Source organism: Polyodon spathula, unplaced genomic scaffold (assembly GCF_017654505.1).
Source record: "Polyodon spathula isolate WHYD16114869_AA unplaced genomic scaffold, ASM1765450v1 scaffolds_1227, whole genome shotgun sequence".
In the NCBI taxonomy this organism is placed as follows: domain Eukaryota; kingdom Metazoa; phylum Chordata; class Actinopteri; order Acipenseriformes; family Polyodontidae; genus Polyodon; species Polyodon spathula.
In genome coordinates this window covers 6437-25000 of record NW_024472710.1, presented here as the reverse complement: position 1 = coordinate 25000, position 18564 = coordinate 6437, and the positions used below count along the sequence as shown (strand labels likewise).

The window sequence follows — 18564 nt, the reverse complement described above, 5'->3', positions numbered from 1 at the left end:
CCAGTGGTTTTTAGTATACACTCATCTCTGCCTACAGGAACACCTCCCAAGAGAACACTTCGCCTAAGAGAACACCCTTGCTGTGAAACAGATCCCCCCCTCCATTGTAAACGCTCCGCCTAAAAGAACAGGAACGTCACTTACAAAAAACACTTTTTTGCACGGCTAGCCATTCAAAACTGACACAGCGCTGTTCTTATACATGTGTGGGGCAGCGCTGTGTTAACATTCATTCTCAATTTCAACATTACTGTTGGTTGGGGCCTCTATGCTGCATTCTCGCCTTATCAAGGGTGCTTTGCCAGTCTGTCAGTTTGTTTATTATTATAATTTATTAACATGCGCTGGCTTATTAATTATTCTGTTCGTTTCATATCCTGATGCACGTGTATCACGACATAAGTAATAAATACATTTTGTATTTATTGATTCTTATCGTCTTGGCAGTCTGTCTTAGAGAACACTTCGCTTGCTGACCGAGGGGTGTTCTCTTAGCCAGAGACTGCTCTAGTGGACTCTGATGCACCTGTATTAACGCCAGTAACAGTGTATTCTAGCCCTGCAGTATCCTGGTCACAGCGCTCCTTTCCTCGGCTCACCTGTACATGGTCTTGGCGAAGGAGAGGGAGCACTGGAGCGTGGCTCCGGCCGCAGAGCGCATCCCTTCAGGAAACATCTCAGTCAAACCCCAGAGCCGCTCCGGCAGAGTCTCCTCCAGCTGGCGTCAGAGACAAACACACTTCAAAACACATTTCTACATTCCTCTTTACTGGTATGTGCCGTTCTGAGTGGTTCTGGGTCAGAGCTGGCAATCAGACTCGTATTGCACAGCAGCGTGATCCAGTCCAGGTTTCACTGCTACCAGCTTGATCAGCCCCCAGTGTGTCTAGCTAACAAGCTCAGGTGTGTCTGATTATTAAACTCCTAGTGAAAGCAGGACTGGATCGCACTGCAGGCTGAAGCACTAAACCATTACTGTAAACCAGACTAAAATCGAGAAAGCATGCATGTTACAAAACAGCAAGTGTTTTTTGCATTTTTTCAGTTACCTCCTCGTCCTCCTCGTCTCCTTCGATCTCGTCTTCGGGAGCCCGGGTTTCGAGGGGTCCTGCGTCGGGCGACAGCTCCTTAATTCCGGCCATCGTGGGGACTGGGACGGTGCAGCAGGGCGCGATCGGCAACCGTTTTAACAAGCAGCTGCAAAGCTATCTTTTTTTATTTTTTTTAAACCCCCTCTTTTCGGTGTTAGCCCCGATGAAGCATGTGATCCACCAGCGCTCCTGTGTGTGGGAGGGAGGTCATTCACTGGGGTCACACGTGGATGAGGCGCACCCTGGGAAAGCGGGGTGGGCAAGATCCATCCTCGGGGTAGCGCCCCCTGTGGCACGGGAGGAGCAACATCACAAATCATACCCTAGTTTTATTTCAGGCAAACAATAAATAAATATTTTATATATATATATATATATATATATATATATATATATATATATATATATATATATATATATATATAGGGTATTTTTTTAAGCTCATCTCGCTAACCTTTAAGGCTGCCCAGGGCGGGTTTATTGCATTTATATGCCTCAAAGCAACAGAGACTTTTCACACTGCTTTTGAATGAAAGGCATGCAGCAAAACACCCCGACATGAACGAGAACAGCTTCTTGCCTTGACCAGCAGATTTAATTCAGTCCTACTGTCCGGAGACCTATCTAGATGCCTCTTTACTACGAAGTTAAAAAGTCACTGTCCCCCCTCTCCTCTTACATTTCTTGTTCCAGTAATGCCCTCTCTAAACTTGACAGAAAATATTACGGAGTTAGAATGAACTGATTCTGCTTCATAAGAGTGTTACGTTAACATATTGCATTGCACACCGCTTTGGCGATTTCCATACACAATCAATCAATCTTTATTTTATATAGCGCCTTTCATAGTGGACCACCATCACAAAGCGCTTCACAAGAAGAAAATCCATAATACTTCAAATAGAGAAATGCATCATACATGATATACAGTGGAAAGTACATAGTACATGATAGCAGCATAATACATGAAACAGTGCATTAAATACAGTGGAAAGAGCAGAATACAGGATAGCAGCATAATACATGAAATAGTGCATTAAATACAGTGGAAAGAGCAGAATACAGGATAGCAGCATAATACATGAAATAGTGCATTAAATACAGTGGAAAGAGCAGAATACAGGATAGCAGCATAATACATGAAATAGTGAGGGAGTGAGCAGTTAAAATATTTAAACATGCAATCATTGTACAATCAAACCATACTTACATACCCAACTAAAACACTTACAATACACCACCGCCACTCATAATAATAATAATAATAATAATAATATATAATTAGTAGATTAGCGCAACCGAAATTCCTGCTCTTTTGTGAGAGCCGATCGTTTAACATACAGTCGGCTAGTTTCTCTTCGCAGCCAATCTTAGGGAATCAGAGAGAGGGTTAGTCGAATTTTTTTTTGTTTGTAATGGGGGGGGGGGGGTCCCCCCCGGCCCGGGGTCCAACCCCCCCCCCACCCCCCCCAGGGTGTGGGTCAGCCCGTCCCACCCCCAGCCTGTTCTCAGCACGTCACACGTGGACGTGGAAACGGGGCTGTGTGTTACTGCAAGGGGCTTGCATGCAGATTGCATCAAAGTGCTGTCAGGCATCTCAAATCTGCACCCATTGCATGCTTGATGCGCCGTTCACAATGGACACAGCAGCTGGTTTTAACATAGCTGACGTTTTCACCTACGAAAGTTTGATTCACGCAGTGGCCGGTGCTTTGGTAAGTCGAAACGAAACTAAAATATCGATTTATTATTATTGATGCAGCATTCAAGAAAAAGTATTAGCCTGTTGACAGACTTTAGTAAACTTATTTTGAACTTAGTTGTTATTCCATGTTTTGTTGTGATGAGGGCAGAACATCTATCTATGTATCTATCTATATACACACACTATCTATATACACACGATTTATATACACACTATCTATCTATCTATCTACACACTCTCTATCTATCTATCTATCTACACTATCTATCTATCTATCTATCTATCTATCTATCTATCTATCTATCTATCTATCTATCTATCTATCTATCTATCTATCTATCTATCTATCTATCTATCTATCTGTCTATCTATCTATTTAGCTAGCTATCTATCTCCATGTCGTTACCAGAAAAACATAGTTCCTCATTTTTATTATAAGGAACTGTTTTTCACAAAAAGTATTTCCTGTCCATGTCTCTCTGTGTGTGTGTGGCATTTTGACTTTGGTATCAGTGTATAATAAAATATTATTTATTCATTTGGCAGACGCTTGCTTTATCCCAGGCGACTCACGCAGGTGTTCCAGGGCAGTGCAGGATTACAATGCGAGATTCATATTTAAACACAGTGTAGTTTACAGTCAGAGCAAATAATAAGACTAACTGGAATGCAATATGAACTAGGATGCAACAAGATTGCAAGAAGCTATGTCTATCGTGACATAGCAGTGCAGTAGCGCAAGGATTGCGCATCAGCTGAGGATCGGGTAATGTGGTGCAGAGGTCAGGCAAGCCCAGAGCAGAGCAGGACAGGCGGATCAGAGATCTACAAGCGTGTTAGATAAGTTTGACTTTATTACTGCATTCATTGTTTATTTAGAGGCTGTTAGAAATACAGTAATCCCTGATTATATATCTGTATGATCCAGCGTGATTTTGAAGTCTCTCCCGTTTGAAATCGGTATAATTCTGACTGTGCAGCCCGGCAAAGTCATCTGCTTTCTGAAGTACGCTGTGCAAATCTCTACAGTAAAATCCTTCACAAAATGCAGAGTGAAAATGAATACAGCCCTTGAATAGCAGGATATACCTGGTTAGGGCTTCTACTGTACGCACTGCAGTAGAGTTTTTCTTAAAGGGTTCGAATACTTTGTCAATTACACCTTTTTACTTTAGGTACAGTATTAAATTTTTTTGCAATCCAGCACACTCTCCAAACGGGGCACTCTCTTTTTTTAACAGGTGATGGGGTGTCTGGGACAATTCTCCTGACAGCTAATTCATCATAAAAAAAAAATATATATATTTGAATATCTGTTTTACATTTTGAAAGACTGTTCTGGCAGGCGGAACCCAGTTCGGTCCGGGCGCTCTTGTTGAGTGACACCCTCGCTCCTGTCTGTTTCTAGGGCAGTGTGACTGCAATGACTCTGTTCTACCCACTGGACTCTGCGAGGCTCAGATTGCAAGGTACCCCTTTTAAAAAACAGCTCGGAACAGTGTGGGAATCGGACTCCCGCTGCACAGCGGTGTGATCCAGTCCTGGTTTCACTAGGAGTTTAATAATCAGACTCCCGCTGCACAGCGGTGTGATCCAGTCCTGGTTTCACTAGGAGCTTAATAATCAGACTCCCGCTGCACAGCAGTGTGATCCAGTCCTGCTTTCACTAGGAGTTTAATAATGAGACACACCTGAGCTTGTTAGCTAGACACACTGGGGGCTGATCAAGCTGGTAGCAGTGAAACCTGGACTGGATCACACTGCTGTGCAATAGGAGTCTGATTCCCATCCCTGAATAAGACTCCCATTGCATAGCAGTTAGATCCATTCATGGCACTTCATAAGAAGCACCTGAGCTTGGTAGCTATGCACACTGTGGTTAATCAAGCTGGTGGCTAATTACACTCAAAATAAGACCTATTGCACAGCAGTGTGATCCAGTCCAGGTTTCACTGCAACCAGCTTGATCAGCCCCCAGTGTGTCTAGCTAACAAGCTCAGGTGTGTCTTATTATTAAACTCCTAGTGAAAGCAGGACTGGATCACACTGCTGTGCAGCGGGAGTCTGATTATTAAACTCCTAGTGAAAGCAGGACTGGATCACACTGCTGTGCAGCGGGAGTCTGATTATTAAACTCCTAGTGAAACCAGGACTGGATCACACTGCTGTGCAGCGGGAGTCTGATTATTAAACTCCTAGTGAAAGCAGGACTGGATCACACTGCTGTGCAGCGGGAGAATGATTCGCATGACGCATGTCATGTCATGACGCTAGTCTATCCCGACACTCCTGGTCCGTGGAAGTCAGACCAGGGTCAAACTCAGGCCACTGTCCTGCCTGATGGCTTTTTAACGAGAGGCTGTTCTTTCATCCCCAGTTGACGAGACAAGGAAAGCCAAGTGGACTCCTGCCGTCCTCGCTGAAATCATCCGAGAGGAGGGGCTGTGAGTTCACAGATTCCTCGGTCACCCCAAGATAGGGGTCTGAATAGAGGGGTACAGGGGCACCCACTCCCAGCCAGGCTTTTTATTTCCCATCTGTGGCGGTCCGAAAAATAACTGTAGACACCAGGAAATTGCGTGCCCAGCCTGTTAAAGTCATCAGTTAAATTAGACTGCCACTAATTTTAGTTCCAGTGGTTTGATTTCATATGCACAACAAATCAAAAACTGAAGCAATCGCCAGCGGTTAAATTTTAAAATATATATATATATATATATATATATATATATATATATATATATATATATATATATATATATAAAAAAGCATGATTATAATTGAGATTCTTTTATTTAACATCTTGTAATCAAACAAACTACAAAATGATTTTGCAAAAAGTCTGCCAGAAGCCATAGCAGCAGTACAGTGGTGTTTCGTGTCAGATTTTGAAATGTCACTTTTTTCAATGGCAGTTTTCCATTAACTCTGATAAAACTGCAAAGCGGTGTGCGATTCGGTACGTTAACACTGTTCAATAGGTTTCATTCGACTTTAAAAAGCCAAATGAGTTCATTCCGTAGGGTGATGATGCAAAACTTTTGGCCACAGCTCTACAGAAGCAATGGGTTGCTCTGGTACACTAGCACACTGCTGGAGAACAGACGCTTGATAGGCTGTCGAGCTGGTAAATGAGACGCTTGGTGGTCTAGTGGCTAGAGAAAGGGGCTTGATACCAGGAGGTTCAAATCCTGGCTCAGCCACTGACTCGCTGTGACCCTGAGCGAGTCGCTGAACCTCCTTGTCCTTTGGGTGAGATGTAAAACCGAGGTCCTGTCATAAGTGGCGACAGTTGTTGGCGATACATTGTTCACCCTCTAGTCTCTGTAAATCAGGAAATCTCCGGTCCAGGTGAAGGTGATGCTCACAGCCCTGTTTTAAAGGTTGGTTTCATCCCGTGTGTTCCAGACTGGCTCCCTACAGAGGCTGGTTCCCGGTCATCTGCACCCTCTGCTGCTCCAACTTCGTCTATTTCTACACCTTCAACAGCGCCAAGGCCTGCTGGGTCAGAGGGCACCGCTCCACCCCCGGCAAGGACCTCGCCGTGGGCATCATCGCAGGTACGCAGAGGTGGCCAGCTTGCTGCCCGAAAAAAAAAAAAAAATGCAGTGCTAACCATCTTTAAAATCCATTCTCTTATTAATTGTTATTGATCAGTCACTTAGCATACGCTTTTATCCAAAGCAACTTACAGAGACTAGGGGGTGAACTGTGCTGCAGAGTCACTTCCAATAGGACCGCGTTTGTTTTACCTCTTGTCCGAAGGACGGAGCCCAAGGAGGTGAAGTGACTACCTCTTATTAGTTCTATTTGCATTGTTGAGAGCCGGGCTCCCTGGCTAGCCTGTCTCCTCTTGCTGTTTCCTCAGGAGTGGTGAATGTGCTTGTGACCACGCCCCTCTGGGTGGTCAATACCCGTCTCAAACTGCAGGGGGCGAAGTTCAGAAACAATGACGTCAAGCCCACCCACTACAGAGGCATTCTAGGTAAGAACAGCTCTGGCTTTGATTACAGGGGTGCTGGAATTTGTGTTCTGCGTGACGAGTTTTCATTGGGACTGTCGTTGTGTGTCCCAGATGCGTTCCGGCAGATCCTGGGCTCTGAGGGGCTCCCCGCTCTCTGGAACGGGACCCTTCCCTCCCTGCTGCTGGTGCTGAACCCTGCCCTGCAGCTCATGGTCTACGAGGGGCTGAAGAGAGAGCTGAGGAGAGGGGCCAACGGGGAGGTGAGAGAGGGGCTGAGGAGAGGGGAACAGCGGGGAGGTGAGAGAGAGAGAGGGGCTGAAGAGAGCTGAGGAGAGGGGAACAGCGGGGAGGTGAGAGAGAGAGGGGCTGAAGAGAGCTGAGGAGAGGGGCCAGCGGGGAGGTGAGAGAGAGAGGGGCTGAAGAGAGCTGAGGAGAGGGGCCAGCGGGGAGGTGAGAGAGAGAGGGGCTGAAGAGAGCTGATGAGAGGGGCCAGCGGGAAGGTGAGGGAGAGAGAGAGAGGGGCTGAAGAGAGCTGATGAGAGGGGCCAGCGGGAAGGTGAGGGAGAGAGAGAGGGGCTAAAGAGAGCTGAGGAGAGGGACAAGTGGGGAGGTGAGAGGGTGGGAGAGGAGAGGTAGAGGGGGAGGAGTGGGTAGTAGGAAGAAGGGAAAGGAGATGAGATAGGAGAAGATTGGGAGGTTTAGCCACAACACCACAGACGGTTGGTTCAATTGCTAGTACAGTAATCCATCGCGTGTCCGACTGGTGGGACCAGAGTTTTTTAAATAGCGTTACGCACAGCTGTTACAGTTACAGTGCTATATTCACACAATTTATTGTTTTGGGATTCAGCTTTTATTAGGGAGCTGCCCTAAATCCCTTGTTCAGAAAGATCCAGGGTATTAATTCTTGTGACGGGGTAGCTGCGTGGCTGCGTGCATTCGCTGCTGAGTGACAGGCGGGAGATCCAGACGGAGGTGGAAGTTGATCCCCCCCCCGCAGGCGAACAGGATTTATTTACACATCAACACACTGAACAGCTCACACGACTACCAGCGGTGGCAGCGCACGAAGCACATACAACACAGTGTACGGATACTGGTGGGATCTAGTCTTTGAAGTAATATTCTCTGTTTGGTAATAAACTAACAAAGGATCCCTTGGGGCTGTGCGAAGAGGCCGAACCTGGCTAGGGACGTCAGATGGGAAACTGGAAGGAATTCCTTCTCCTCATCGCACAGCAGCGACCGCTACTGGCCAGACGCCGAGCTCATTGAGAGTGGATTAGAGGCGGGGCCGGTCTCTGTTCTCAAGGTAGCCCCCCCCTGCTCAGGATTGATCGGGCGTCAAAGAGATTCCTGCTTCAGGCTCGTGAGATCAGAGGACGCTCACACGCCCTCAGAGCGTCCGTGCTCTGTGGAGAGGGGGGAGGATAAATAAAATAATAATTTAATAATGGTTAGGGTGGATAAGTGGCGCCCGGATACACGATGCATTACTGTGAATGGATAATATTTAACAAACAGTTATGTTACAAAAAAAAACAAAAAAACAAGTGAATTCTTGAACTGTATTTGATGGTTGTATGAAACCCTTTTACATTATTATAAATGCATATGTTTTTTTAAATCGCTGCTTAATGAGTGAATGTATTTTTTCCCTCCTGCAGTTCTCCTCTCTGGAGGTGTTTGTGATCGGAGCCGTCGCCAAAGCTATCGCCACGACTGCAACCTACCCTCTACAGACAGTGCAGTCCATCCTGAGAGTGAGTGAGACAGACAGACAGCCTGCCCTCCGTCTAACAGCAGAGCACACGGTGATACAGCACAGGGAAGCGTTGTAAAGCACAGAGAGGGCTGGTAAAGCACAGGGAAGCATTGTAAAGCACAGAGAGGTCTGGTAAAGCACAGGGAAGCATTGTAAAGCACAGAGAGGTCTGGTAAAGCATAGGGAAGCATTGTAAAGCACAGAGAGGTCTGGTAAAGCATAGGGAAGCATTGTAAAGCACAGAGAGGTCTGGTAAAGCACAGGGAAGCATTGTAAAGCACAGAGAGGTCTGGTAAAGCACAGGGAAGCATTGTAAAGCACAGAGAGGTCTGGTAAAGCACAGGGAAGCATTGTAAAGCACAGAGGTCTGGTAAAGCATAGGGAAGCATTGTAAAGCACACATTGTAAAGAGAGGTCATTGTAAAGGTAAAGCATAAGGAAGCATTGTAAAGCACAGAGAGGTCTGGTAAAGCACAGGGAAGCACTGTAAAGCACAGAGGCATTGTAAAGCATCTCAAGGTCAGCACAGTTCTCATGTTCTTGTTCACGCTTGTGGGTCTTTTCTCAGTTTGGGCAGCACGGACACAGCAAGGAGAGCAGGATCATGGGAAGCCTGAGAAGCATTTTCTACCATTTTCTACCTCTGGAGGGAACGAGTCAGGTGAGAGTGCGGGCTCGCCCCCTGAAGAACTACAGCTCCCAGCATCCCCCACCATTGCCACAGGTGAGGGGCACGCTGGGAACTGTAGTCCCAGCTAGGGCTGTGCAATGGTCATTGTAGTTCACCGAGTGGTTCTTGAATGAAGAATAAGCAATTATAATTACAACAGACAGTTATTGTGAAATTTAAGCGCATTGGTTGATCAAACTGCCTCATTACGTTACTGACGTGACTTCTCATCGCCCTCTACTGTTATATAAACTCTACTGCATTGTACCTCTGACGTATACTGCAATATGTGCAAGAAGGCCAATGCTGAAATCTCATTGGCCCGCAGCAGCCAGGTTTTTTACTGTAGCAACTGCCCTTGAACAAGAGTGAAAGATAATCATGCTTCGATCATGTGCGCTCATTTTTGCTTTGGTCGGGTAAGCGTTTCATGAGCAGGTGTTTGTTTGTTACCCAGCGTGGCTGCCATACCATGCTTACCATGCGCCCCAACCTCGGGCAATCCCTTGACTTGTGTATCTAGATTCAGAACTCTGCACATTATATAACAGCCGTCTGCTGTCAATAGGAAGTTGCAGGCAGTTTTATAACCAGCTGTAACTACACTGGAGCGGCTGTTCATGCTGGCTTGCCATGGCAGATCGGTTTCGTGAACGAGAAATGCCCCTGTCCCTTTTTCAGGAAGCACGGGATTGTGGGATTGTTCAAAGGGCTGGAGGCGAAGCTGCTGCAGACGGTGCTGACGGCCGCCCTCATGTTCCTGCTCTATGAGAAGATGACCGCCGCCACCTTCAGGATCATGGGATTGAGGAGGACTCACAGCCACCGGTAGCCCGGGGTGGGGGTTCCCGTTGCCATGGTGCTGCTAGCGGGGGCGGGGCGTCGCTTTAAACACACCATCCCGGTTCAGCGGTTCAGTGCTGAATTACTTTTGTCAAGCTGGAGAATAAATTCCTTTCATTGAGAATTCATGAGAACAGTTTATCATTCCTGTTATTATTTTTGACAGTGTAGCCTCACCCTGTAAAATGAACGCATTTTTCTTCATAAAGTTGAGTAAAAGCTGCTGAATGATGTTACGTTAACACAATGAATTACACACCGCCTTGTAATGCTCATAACTGAGGTCGAAAAACGTGTCATTTCAAAATCTGACACGAAATACTACTGTCGTAGACTTTTGGCGAGTCATGATTTTGTCGTTTCTTTACATCATGTTAATTAATAAAAGATCTAAGTGATGTTTGTATAGTTTTGACGGCGTCTCAGTCCTACAATTCTAGGTGATGCAAAGCTTTCTGCTCTCTCTCAGACTGGGACCGAGGAGTCCTGTGAGGTCCCAGCGTGATTTCCCACTGAAAGGGTTAACACTGCAGCCCAGAACCTCAACTCTCTTTACTCCAAACTGGCTCAGAACTTGCAGTTCTGCAACTGGCACAGTCACATGTATCCAAACCCCCACAATCACATCATATAATACCTGAAAAGAGATTTCTATATAAATTGAGGGTGGATCGGATTATAACCAACTGCAATCAGAAATATCTACAGGAGGCTAGGAGTGTTCACCGTGTATATAGACAGACAGACACAGACAGACAGACCGCCGGTGAATAAGGGTCCCCCATATTGGATTAGAACCCGTGTAAGACTGCTTGCAAGCCCCTGAATTCAATCGGATGTGTTTTATTTCTGATTTGCTGTCTATTAGTTGCATTTTTTCCCCATTGCAAAAATATGACCTAATGAGAAATTAGCTTTAAGATCTGTTTTATCCCTAATATAAGTTTGCCAGGGTATTGCAGTTTCCCTGTGCTTTACCAGACTTCTCTGTGCTTTACAATGCTTCCCTATGCTTTAACAGACCTCTCTGTGCTTTACAATGCTTCCCTGTGCTTTACCAGACCTCTCTGTGCTTTACAATGCTTCCCTGTTCTTTACCAGACCTCTCTGTGCTTTAAAATGCTTCCCTGTGCTTTACCAGACCTCTCTGTGCTTTACAATGCTTCCCTATGCTTTAACAGACCTCTCTGTGCTTTACCAGACCTCTCTGTGCTTTACAATGCTTCCCTATGCTTTACCAGACCTCTCTGTGCTTTACAATGCTTCCCTATGCTTTTGCTATCTGTGCTTTGTTACACTTTGCTATGCTTTTGCTGTGGGGACACATTTATAAGAGTTAGTTTGCTATGGTTTGTTTATTAATATGCTTTACCATACCCAGGGCTACATTGTCCCTTTAGTGCTGCGGTGGCCAGAGCTGGTCACAGCATTCCAAGTGCAGCCTCCAAGACTCCTGCAAGATACATTTCTGAATGAGGTAGTTTGCAAATTGATCAGTGGGTGGCAGTGCAGCTGCACATTCAGCACAGATCCTGCGGAAACCAATGCACCGACTCGCAGCTGTCTCCGTTCCAAAGGCGGCAGCGATGAGTTCCTTAAAGGTCATTTCTAAAAACACTTTTTAGGAGGCTTAAGCTGGAGTATGTTCAGAAGCACCAGCCCTGTGGTTGAAAACGGTTACAGGCGGCAAGTCTGGTTAGTATAGATCCAAGCAGAAACAGCAATGGATAATGATAGAGAACACACCCCTACACAAGTGTGCCATAGTGACATCACAGCAAAGCGTAACGAAGCACAGGGAAGCATTGTAAACGCAGAGAGGTCTGGTAAAGCACAGGGAAGCATTGTAAAGCACAGAGAGGTCTGGTAAAGCATAGGGAAGCATTGTAAAGCACAGAGAGGTCTGGTAAAGCACAGGGAAGCATTGTAAAGCACAGAGAGGTCTGGTAAAGCACAGGGAAGCATTGTAAAGCACAGAGAGGTCTGGTAAAGCATAGGGAAGCATTGTAAAGCACAGAGAGGTCTGGTAAAGCACAGGGAAGCATTGTAAAGCACAGAGAGGTCTGGTAAAGCATAGGGAAGCATTGTAAAGCACAGAGAGGTCTGGTAAAGCACAGGGAAGCATTGTAAAGCACAGAGAGGTCTGGTAAAGCACAGGGAAGCATTGTAAAGCACAGAGAGGTCTGGTAAAGCACAGGGAAGCATTGTAAAGCACAGAGAGGTCTGGTAAAGCACAGGGAAGCATTGTAAAGCACAGAGAGGTCTGGTAAAGCACAGGGAAGCATTGTAAAGCACAGAGAGGTCTGGTAAAGCATAGGGAAGCATTGTAAAGCACAGAGAGGTCTGGTAAAGCACAGGGAAGCATTGTAAAGCACAGAGAGGTCTGGTAAAGCACAGGGAAGCATTGTAAAGCACAGAGAGGTCTGGTAAAGCATAGGGAAGCATTGTAAAGCACAGAGAGGTCTGGTAAAGCATAGGGAAGCATTGTAAAGCACAGAGAGGTCTGGTAAAGCATAGGGAAGCATTGTAAAGCACAGAGAGGTCTGGTAAAGCACAGGGAAGCATTGTAAAGCACAGAGAGGTCTGGTAAAGCACAGGGAAGCATTGTAAAGCACAGAGGTCTGGTAAAGCACAGGGAAGCATTGTAAAGCACAGAGAGGTCAAGTAAAGCATAAATTTAAAAAAAAAAAAAAGGTTTTATTTGCCAAAGAGAAACTAGTACATATTAGCACAGTTTTTAAAATCAGGGCGTGTTGTTTAATTATGAATCACACTTGTCTGAATTCTCACCTCCTAAACATTACGTTATTGTATTTTTATAGAGATAATTTTATAAGGGGTAGTAAAGCGGGGGGGGGGACGGGGGGAGCAGCGTCCGACCCGCAAGAAGTTAACCGAGCCAGCGTCGCTCATTGGCTGTGCGGCGGAGCCAGCGGATTGGTGCTCAAGCAGCTCCAGGGAACCGTAGCTCTGCTCTGATTGGTTTAGCGGAATGTCATCGGAGAGTGGCAAGAAAAAAAAAAAAGTTTTTAGGCCCCCCCCACAAGGTGAATCTGATTGGCCGGCACCGTTAATCAATCAAGCCTGAGCTGCACCCCATTGGGAGACCTCCGTTTGAGGGGGCGGGTTTTTCCGGGTGAAGTTAATGACTGGGAATCGGAAGTCAGTTTTGTTCTGCCAGGGGGTGTGTGTGTGCGGGGGGGTGGGGGGAAACCCCAACAAATAAATAACTACTAATAATTTAAAACTGCAGTGAACGCCCCCGATCTGGGATAGCCGCGATTCACGAAACAAGCCTCCCTGTGGACCGGGAAACCCGGACGTCAGTTTCAGTCTGTGCGGGTTGTTTAGTAGCGGAGGGGTAAGTCTGACTATAGCAGGCGAGGTGCGGGGCGAATGCAGCGCTGCAATCAAAGATCGCCTTGTCTGGTGTCTTGACAAACCCAAGCCTCATCGTCGTGTGTGTGTGTGTGTGTGTGTGTGTGTGTGTGTGTGTGTGTGTGTGTGTGTGTGTGTGTGTGTGTGTGTGTGTGTGTGTGTGTGTGTGTGTGTGTGTGTGTGTGTGTGTGTGTGTGTGTGTGTGTGTGTGTGTGTGTCGTGCACGGAGGCGTGTGCATTGTTTGTGTCGCTTTTGGGGTTGCACGGCGGTTTGCTGTGACATCTGATCCGAGCCCAGGCTAAAATTGAAAAGCGCCTCGGCTCTCCCGGGCTGCATTTGCAGTGTGACACAGACGGTGAGTTATTATATTACTATAAATAGCAGGAGCGGTTGCTGGTGTGCCTCTTAAAAATGTGTTTAGGATAAGCATTCTTGCAACGCCATGCGGTTTGCAATGCAATTGCGAATAGAATAATTTATTATTATTATTATTAATAACAGTAATACGTGAATGTATACAGGCTAGACCCGTGACTAATACTGGTATGGGTACGTTTATTTACGTCTCCACAGCTTCAGATCAGGGCTGGGAATCAGACTCCTATTGCACAGCAGTGTGATCCAGTCCAGGTTTCACTGCTGCCAGCTTGATCAGCCCCCAGTGTGTCTAGCTAACAAGCTCAGGTGTGTCTTATTATTAAACTCCTAGTGAAAGCAGGACTGGATCACACTGCTGTGCAGCGGGAGTCTGATTATTAAACTCCTAGTGAAAGCAGGACTGGATCACACTGCTGTGCAGCGGGAGTCTGATTATTAAACTCCTAGTGAAAGCAGGACTGGATCACACTGCTGTGCAGCGGGAGTCTGATTATTAAACTCCTAGTGAAAGCAGGACTGGATCACACTGCTGCGCAGCGGGAGTCTGATTATTAAACTCCTAGTGAAAGCAGGACTGGATCACACTGCTGTGCAGCGGGAGTCTGATTATTAAACTCCTAGTGAAAGCAGGACTGGATCACACTGCTGTGCAGCGGGAGTCTGATTATTAAACTCCTAGTGAAAGCAGGACTGGATCACACTGCTGTGCAGCGGGAGTCTGATTATTAAACTCCTAGTGAAAGCAGGACTGGATCACACTGCTGTGCAGCGGGAGTCTGATTCGCATCCCCTGCATAGACGTCATATGATGCTGTTACACACCTGACACATTTGAAGAGGCACTGCTTTTTAAAAATGTACTGCGTGCACAGTCTGTACTGGGGCTGCTTTAACCCTTACAGTGAGTCCTTATATATATATATATATAAACAGGCTTGGAAAAATAACCACCTCTGATTGGTTAAACAGCATGACATGACTGTGTGTATATGTAGCATATAGCATGGCTTGCATACGAATGAGCGTCTTCACACTGAATAAATCGCAGCGCACCACTGCATTCTAAATACCATGACAAACTGCTATTTTATTTATTAGTTACAAAACCACTGCCAAAAATGAGTGACATTTCACCTTTTTAATATATTTGGGGGTGAAAATCCACATAACTGGTTCAACCCCGACTTTCTGAGTGAAGACAGCAGTCTGTCAGAAAATAAATAAATATATATAAACAGGCAAGAATTGACACTATAACAGTAGACGAGGAACAGCGAAATGAAATGGAAAACAGAGATTGAAAAAAAAAACTCAAAGAAACTACAGCATGGGCTGGTTAATGTACTTAAAGAGAAAACCAGAAATGGACGTTTATTTTATGGAAATAAATCTAAAAAGATCTCAACAACATTAAGGGGATTTTATGCCAGTGCAGGAAGTTCGGCTGGGGGCCAGTATTCAGTCTCCTGTTTGATAACTCTGAGCTGCACTAAACACAAGTTTTAACATCTCTGCTGACGGCGAGTTTCAAACCAGAAGCAGTGTATTCCTGTCAGTCAGGACAACTCTTAGAAAAGCAGGTAAAGACGAGGGCCAGACAGCCCTCCCCACTGCGGTCGGATTGGAAAGTCTGGCCCGATCGTCGGCTTGATCTGGCGCGACCCGGACGCGAGGGCGTCCGACAGCCGGCAAAAACGTGTTTTGAGATCCGGAAGGTTGTGCGCCTCGCTTATAATGAGTTCACGGACTCGCCAAGGTCCGGATTCAGCCTCTGTTGCAGCTGCTGTCCTTACTTCCTTAGTGTCATTTGAAACTCATTTGAAGCTTGTGCTCAGTCTTCTGGTTACTTTTGGGCTGTGCGGTTCCGATAGGAGACACCACTTCACAGGTGTATGTATATATATGCCCACACTTATGTACCCAGTCAGGATCGTTTTGTTTTCCTGCAAGTCTGATAGACATGTGACTAAGAGAGAATGTAAACAGCAGTCAGGCTGGTAAACATTACATCTATATCTATTATCACACATACGTTAGCTATTCGTATTGTGCGCTGTCTGTAGTCAAGGTATCAGAAAACGTGACTGTATCAAATACACATTCGTTGTACAAGCATAGCTGTTAACCTTTCAGAGCGAGAGAACCCCACCCTAGCACTGTCTGGAGGTGTTTGCTGCGTGGGAGGATTGTAAACGGGCGCGGCGTTTGATAAGAGCCGGCTGCATTGTTATATTGCACCCCAAACACTGCAGTGTAATGGGCTAGGATAGGATTCATAGAGGTACCAGGGTGGAGAATGGGTCTAAAACACTGTGCTGTTTCAGTGATTCCCTCCCCTCCCTCTGCAAGAAGGGTCATCCAGGTCTCAGTGTGGGGAATGAGGTAGTAAAGCACTGTGCTGTTCCAGTGATACCCTCTCCTCCCTCCGCAAGCAGGGTCATTCAGGTCTCAGTCTTGGGAATGTGTACTCAAACCCAGGAGCAGTGGAAGCTCCTGTAAACCAAACAGGCACTCGCACACGCTCCTGCATGCAACGAACCCTCACAGGGATGCAAAGACACTCCAGCGTGGTTCAGGGAATTAAAAAAATAAAAAGTCAAACTCCTTTCTACACATCTCAGTAAACACTCCCAGTGGCACGTTTCCTAAAGTCTGCAGTTAAGTACAGTTACCTGAAACCAATACTGCAGTATTAGGTCTGTGTTTCAAAATACTAAACCGGTTTCTGCAGTGGCGGACAACAGGGTGCAGCAGTCAAAACGGTCCCCTCACACGCACACCCTAGACTTTTTGTTCCCTTTGCAACTTCCTCGAGCAGTGGAAGTTACGACAGGAAGTGGGGGGGACCTTTTTCTGCGTTGAGGTGTTTTTACTGTGAGTTCAGGAGCTGCTCTTTAGTTCTAGTCTCCTGACGTTGATATATGTAACACAGCCGAAGCAGACCCCTATAGAACGAAGTGATCTTGCTTCAGAAAGTCGAAGGGATCCTGCTGGATAAGGTTACCTTAACGTGTAACGCTTAGTAGTTCCCCAGATCGCGAAAAAAACGGACAAAAGCAGAAAAACGTGACATTTCGAAATCTAACATGAAATACTGCTGTGCTGCTATTATGGCTTCCGGTAGCCTTTTTTTGCGAGATCATTTTGTAGTTTCTTTGATTACATCATGATGTTAAATAAGTGATCATATAGTTTTTTAGAAGTGGTCTCAGTTCTTGGTCGTAACTGTAGAGAAGGGGAGCCCAATCCTGGTCCAGTTGTCCCTCCTGGTTTTTGTTCCAACTGTACACTAAATTGCTTAATTGGACCAATTAAGCTTCTTGCTTGATTGGTCCAATTAACTAATCTAGGGGACAGTTGGAACAAAAGCCAGTAGGACACCGGCCCTCCAGGACCAGGATTGGGCTCCCCTGCTGTAGATGGGAGAGCTGGTGCCATCTAGTGATTTTCCACTTTGGATCAAGTTTAGTTTTTTGCTGGCAGTACCCTAGCTGTGCACTAGATGGCGCCGGCTCTTAGGACTTTTTGGCTGGCCTGTGTTACGCATGTCTAAGGCAGGCAACTACAACCAAAGAGCAGCTCCTGAAATTGTTGCCATAGCAAGACACTTTTAAAAATAGTAAACTGATAAATAAATAACACGCTATTTGAGTAATTGCAAAACACATGAAATGACCACCAAGAAAAAAGTGAACAGAGAAAACAACATAATTATGAAAAAAATTATCTTTCTGTCTGTCTATCTCTCTATCTCTTGTAAAAACATTAATTCATTTCAGTTGTTGTGCTACACTACAGTTGTTTGTAAACTGCAGTGAATCTGCGAGAATTCAAGTCATTAACCTGTAGCGACACTCTGTAAAAACCTTAAACCATTTCCTGTGACAAACAGGATTCACCCGCGGAAACGTAGCGGGGCTGTGCGGAGTTAAGATTAACCCTTTCAACACTGCAGAGCTCCACACAGATCTGGGGAAGGCTGACTCTACGCTGCAGGTGGACCGCAAACGCTGTGTAACTTCACTCAAGTAAACTGGCAGATCTCTCTGTTAAAGTGATATAATAATATGTGCAGTGTAGGGTGTCTCTTACTGTAGAAGAGGTGGTTCTGGCTTCTCAAACTGTGTGAAGTGACATCTCTTAGACATCCCTGGCCAAAAGGTTTGCATTGCCTAGAATGTTAGGATTGAGACATTAATTAAAAAACAACTATCAAGATAATTTAGATCTTTTGTTTATCGTCATGGCATCCAAAGAAATTACAAAATATATTTTGTTTTTTATTTATATATAAAATACATAAATAAAAAAACATATCTAGAGAAGCCCTTGTCCGATTGTGATGAAACTTGCCAGCGGTGCGTGGAGCTGCCTGTCTGTCTCTCTGCCTGCCTGTCACACTAACATTTCAACATGTATCTGCATTTTGACATGTGTCTTAGACTCGATACAGGTACAGTAAGAGCTGGCCTGGTCAGACTGAACCCTCGTTTCCAAGCGCAGAGGAGCACTGCCAGTCTTGCAAACCATAATCCCTTGTTAGACAGCCTCTGGCCGCCGCTCTGCCAGGGTTTTCTGTGGAGGCCGGTAAAATCAATTTCCAATTCCTTCAAAGGAGGGGGCATCATCACAAGGGTTGCGATTGCTACCTGCAGTTCAGTGATGTGTAGGAACGGATTGAAAGAGACTGGGGATTGGGGGTTGATTTTTTTTAAAAAGGAACTGACCCCCCAATCCTGCTCTTGACCGCGAGGGAACTTCCTGAAATC

The 18564-nt window shown here is 45.8% G+C and overlaps 2 protein-coding genes across 2 annotated transcripts; one reads left to right on the top strand and one right to left on the bottom strand.

The window, feature by feature from the left end:
- Positions 1–561: 561 nt before the first annotated feature.
- Positions 562–1350, bottom strand: tomm22 (translocase of outer mitochondrial membrane 22 homolog (yeast)). Its single transcript, XM_041242230.1, has 2 exons — positions 1050–1350; positions 562–718 (listed from the first exon to the last, which is right to left on the bottom strand). The coding sequence occupies exons 1-2, from the start codon at positions 1140–1142 to the stop codon at positions 596–598; spliced, it is 216 nt and encodes a 71-aa protein (XP_041098164.1). The 5' UTR covers positions 1143–1350; the 3' UTR covers positions 562–595.
- Positions 1351–2604: 1254 nt separating this feature from the next.
- Positions 2605–10444, top strand: LOC121309351 (peroxisomal membrane protein PMP34-like). The gene is given in 10 exon segments (XM_041242229.1): positions 2605–2806; positions 4205–4265; positions 5174–5240; positions 6205–6356; positions 6665–6781; positions 6872–7020; positions 8428–8523; positions 9094–9156; positions 9158–9186; positions 9877–10444. Coding segments are annotated over 10 exon segments (1035 nt in total). The 5' UTR covers positions 2605–2656; the 3' UTR covers positions 10028–10444.
- The last annotated feature ends 8120 nt before the right edge of the window (positions 10445–18564 follow it).

Bases quoted from the DNA above. Each gene is read 5' to 3' on its own strand.
- tomm22 (XM_041242230.1), bottom strand. From the start codon at position 1,142: ATGGCCGGAATTAAGGAGCTGTCGCCCGACGCAGGACCCCTCGAAACC. The intron at 719-1,049 runs GTAACTGAAAAA...CTCTGACGCCAG, and splicing joins GAGACGAGGAGGACGAGGAG to CTGGAGGAGACTCTGCCGGA.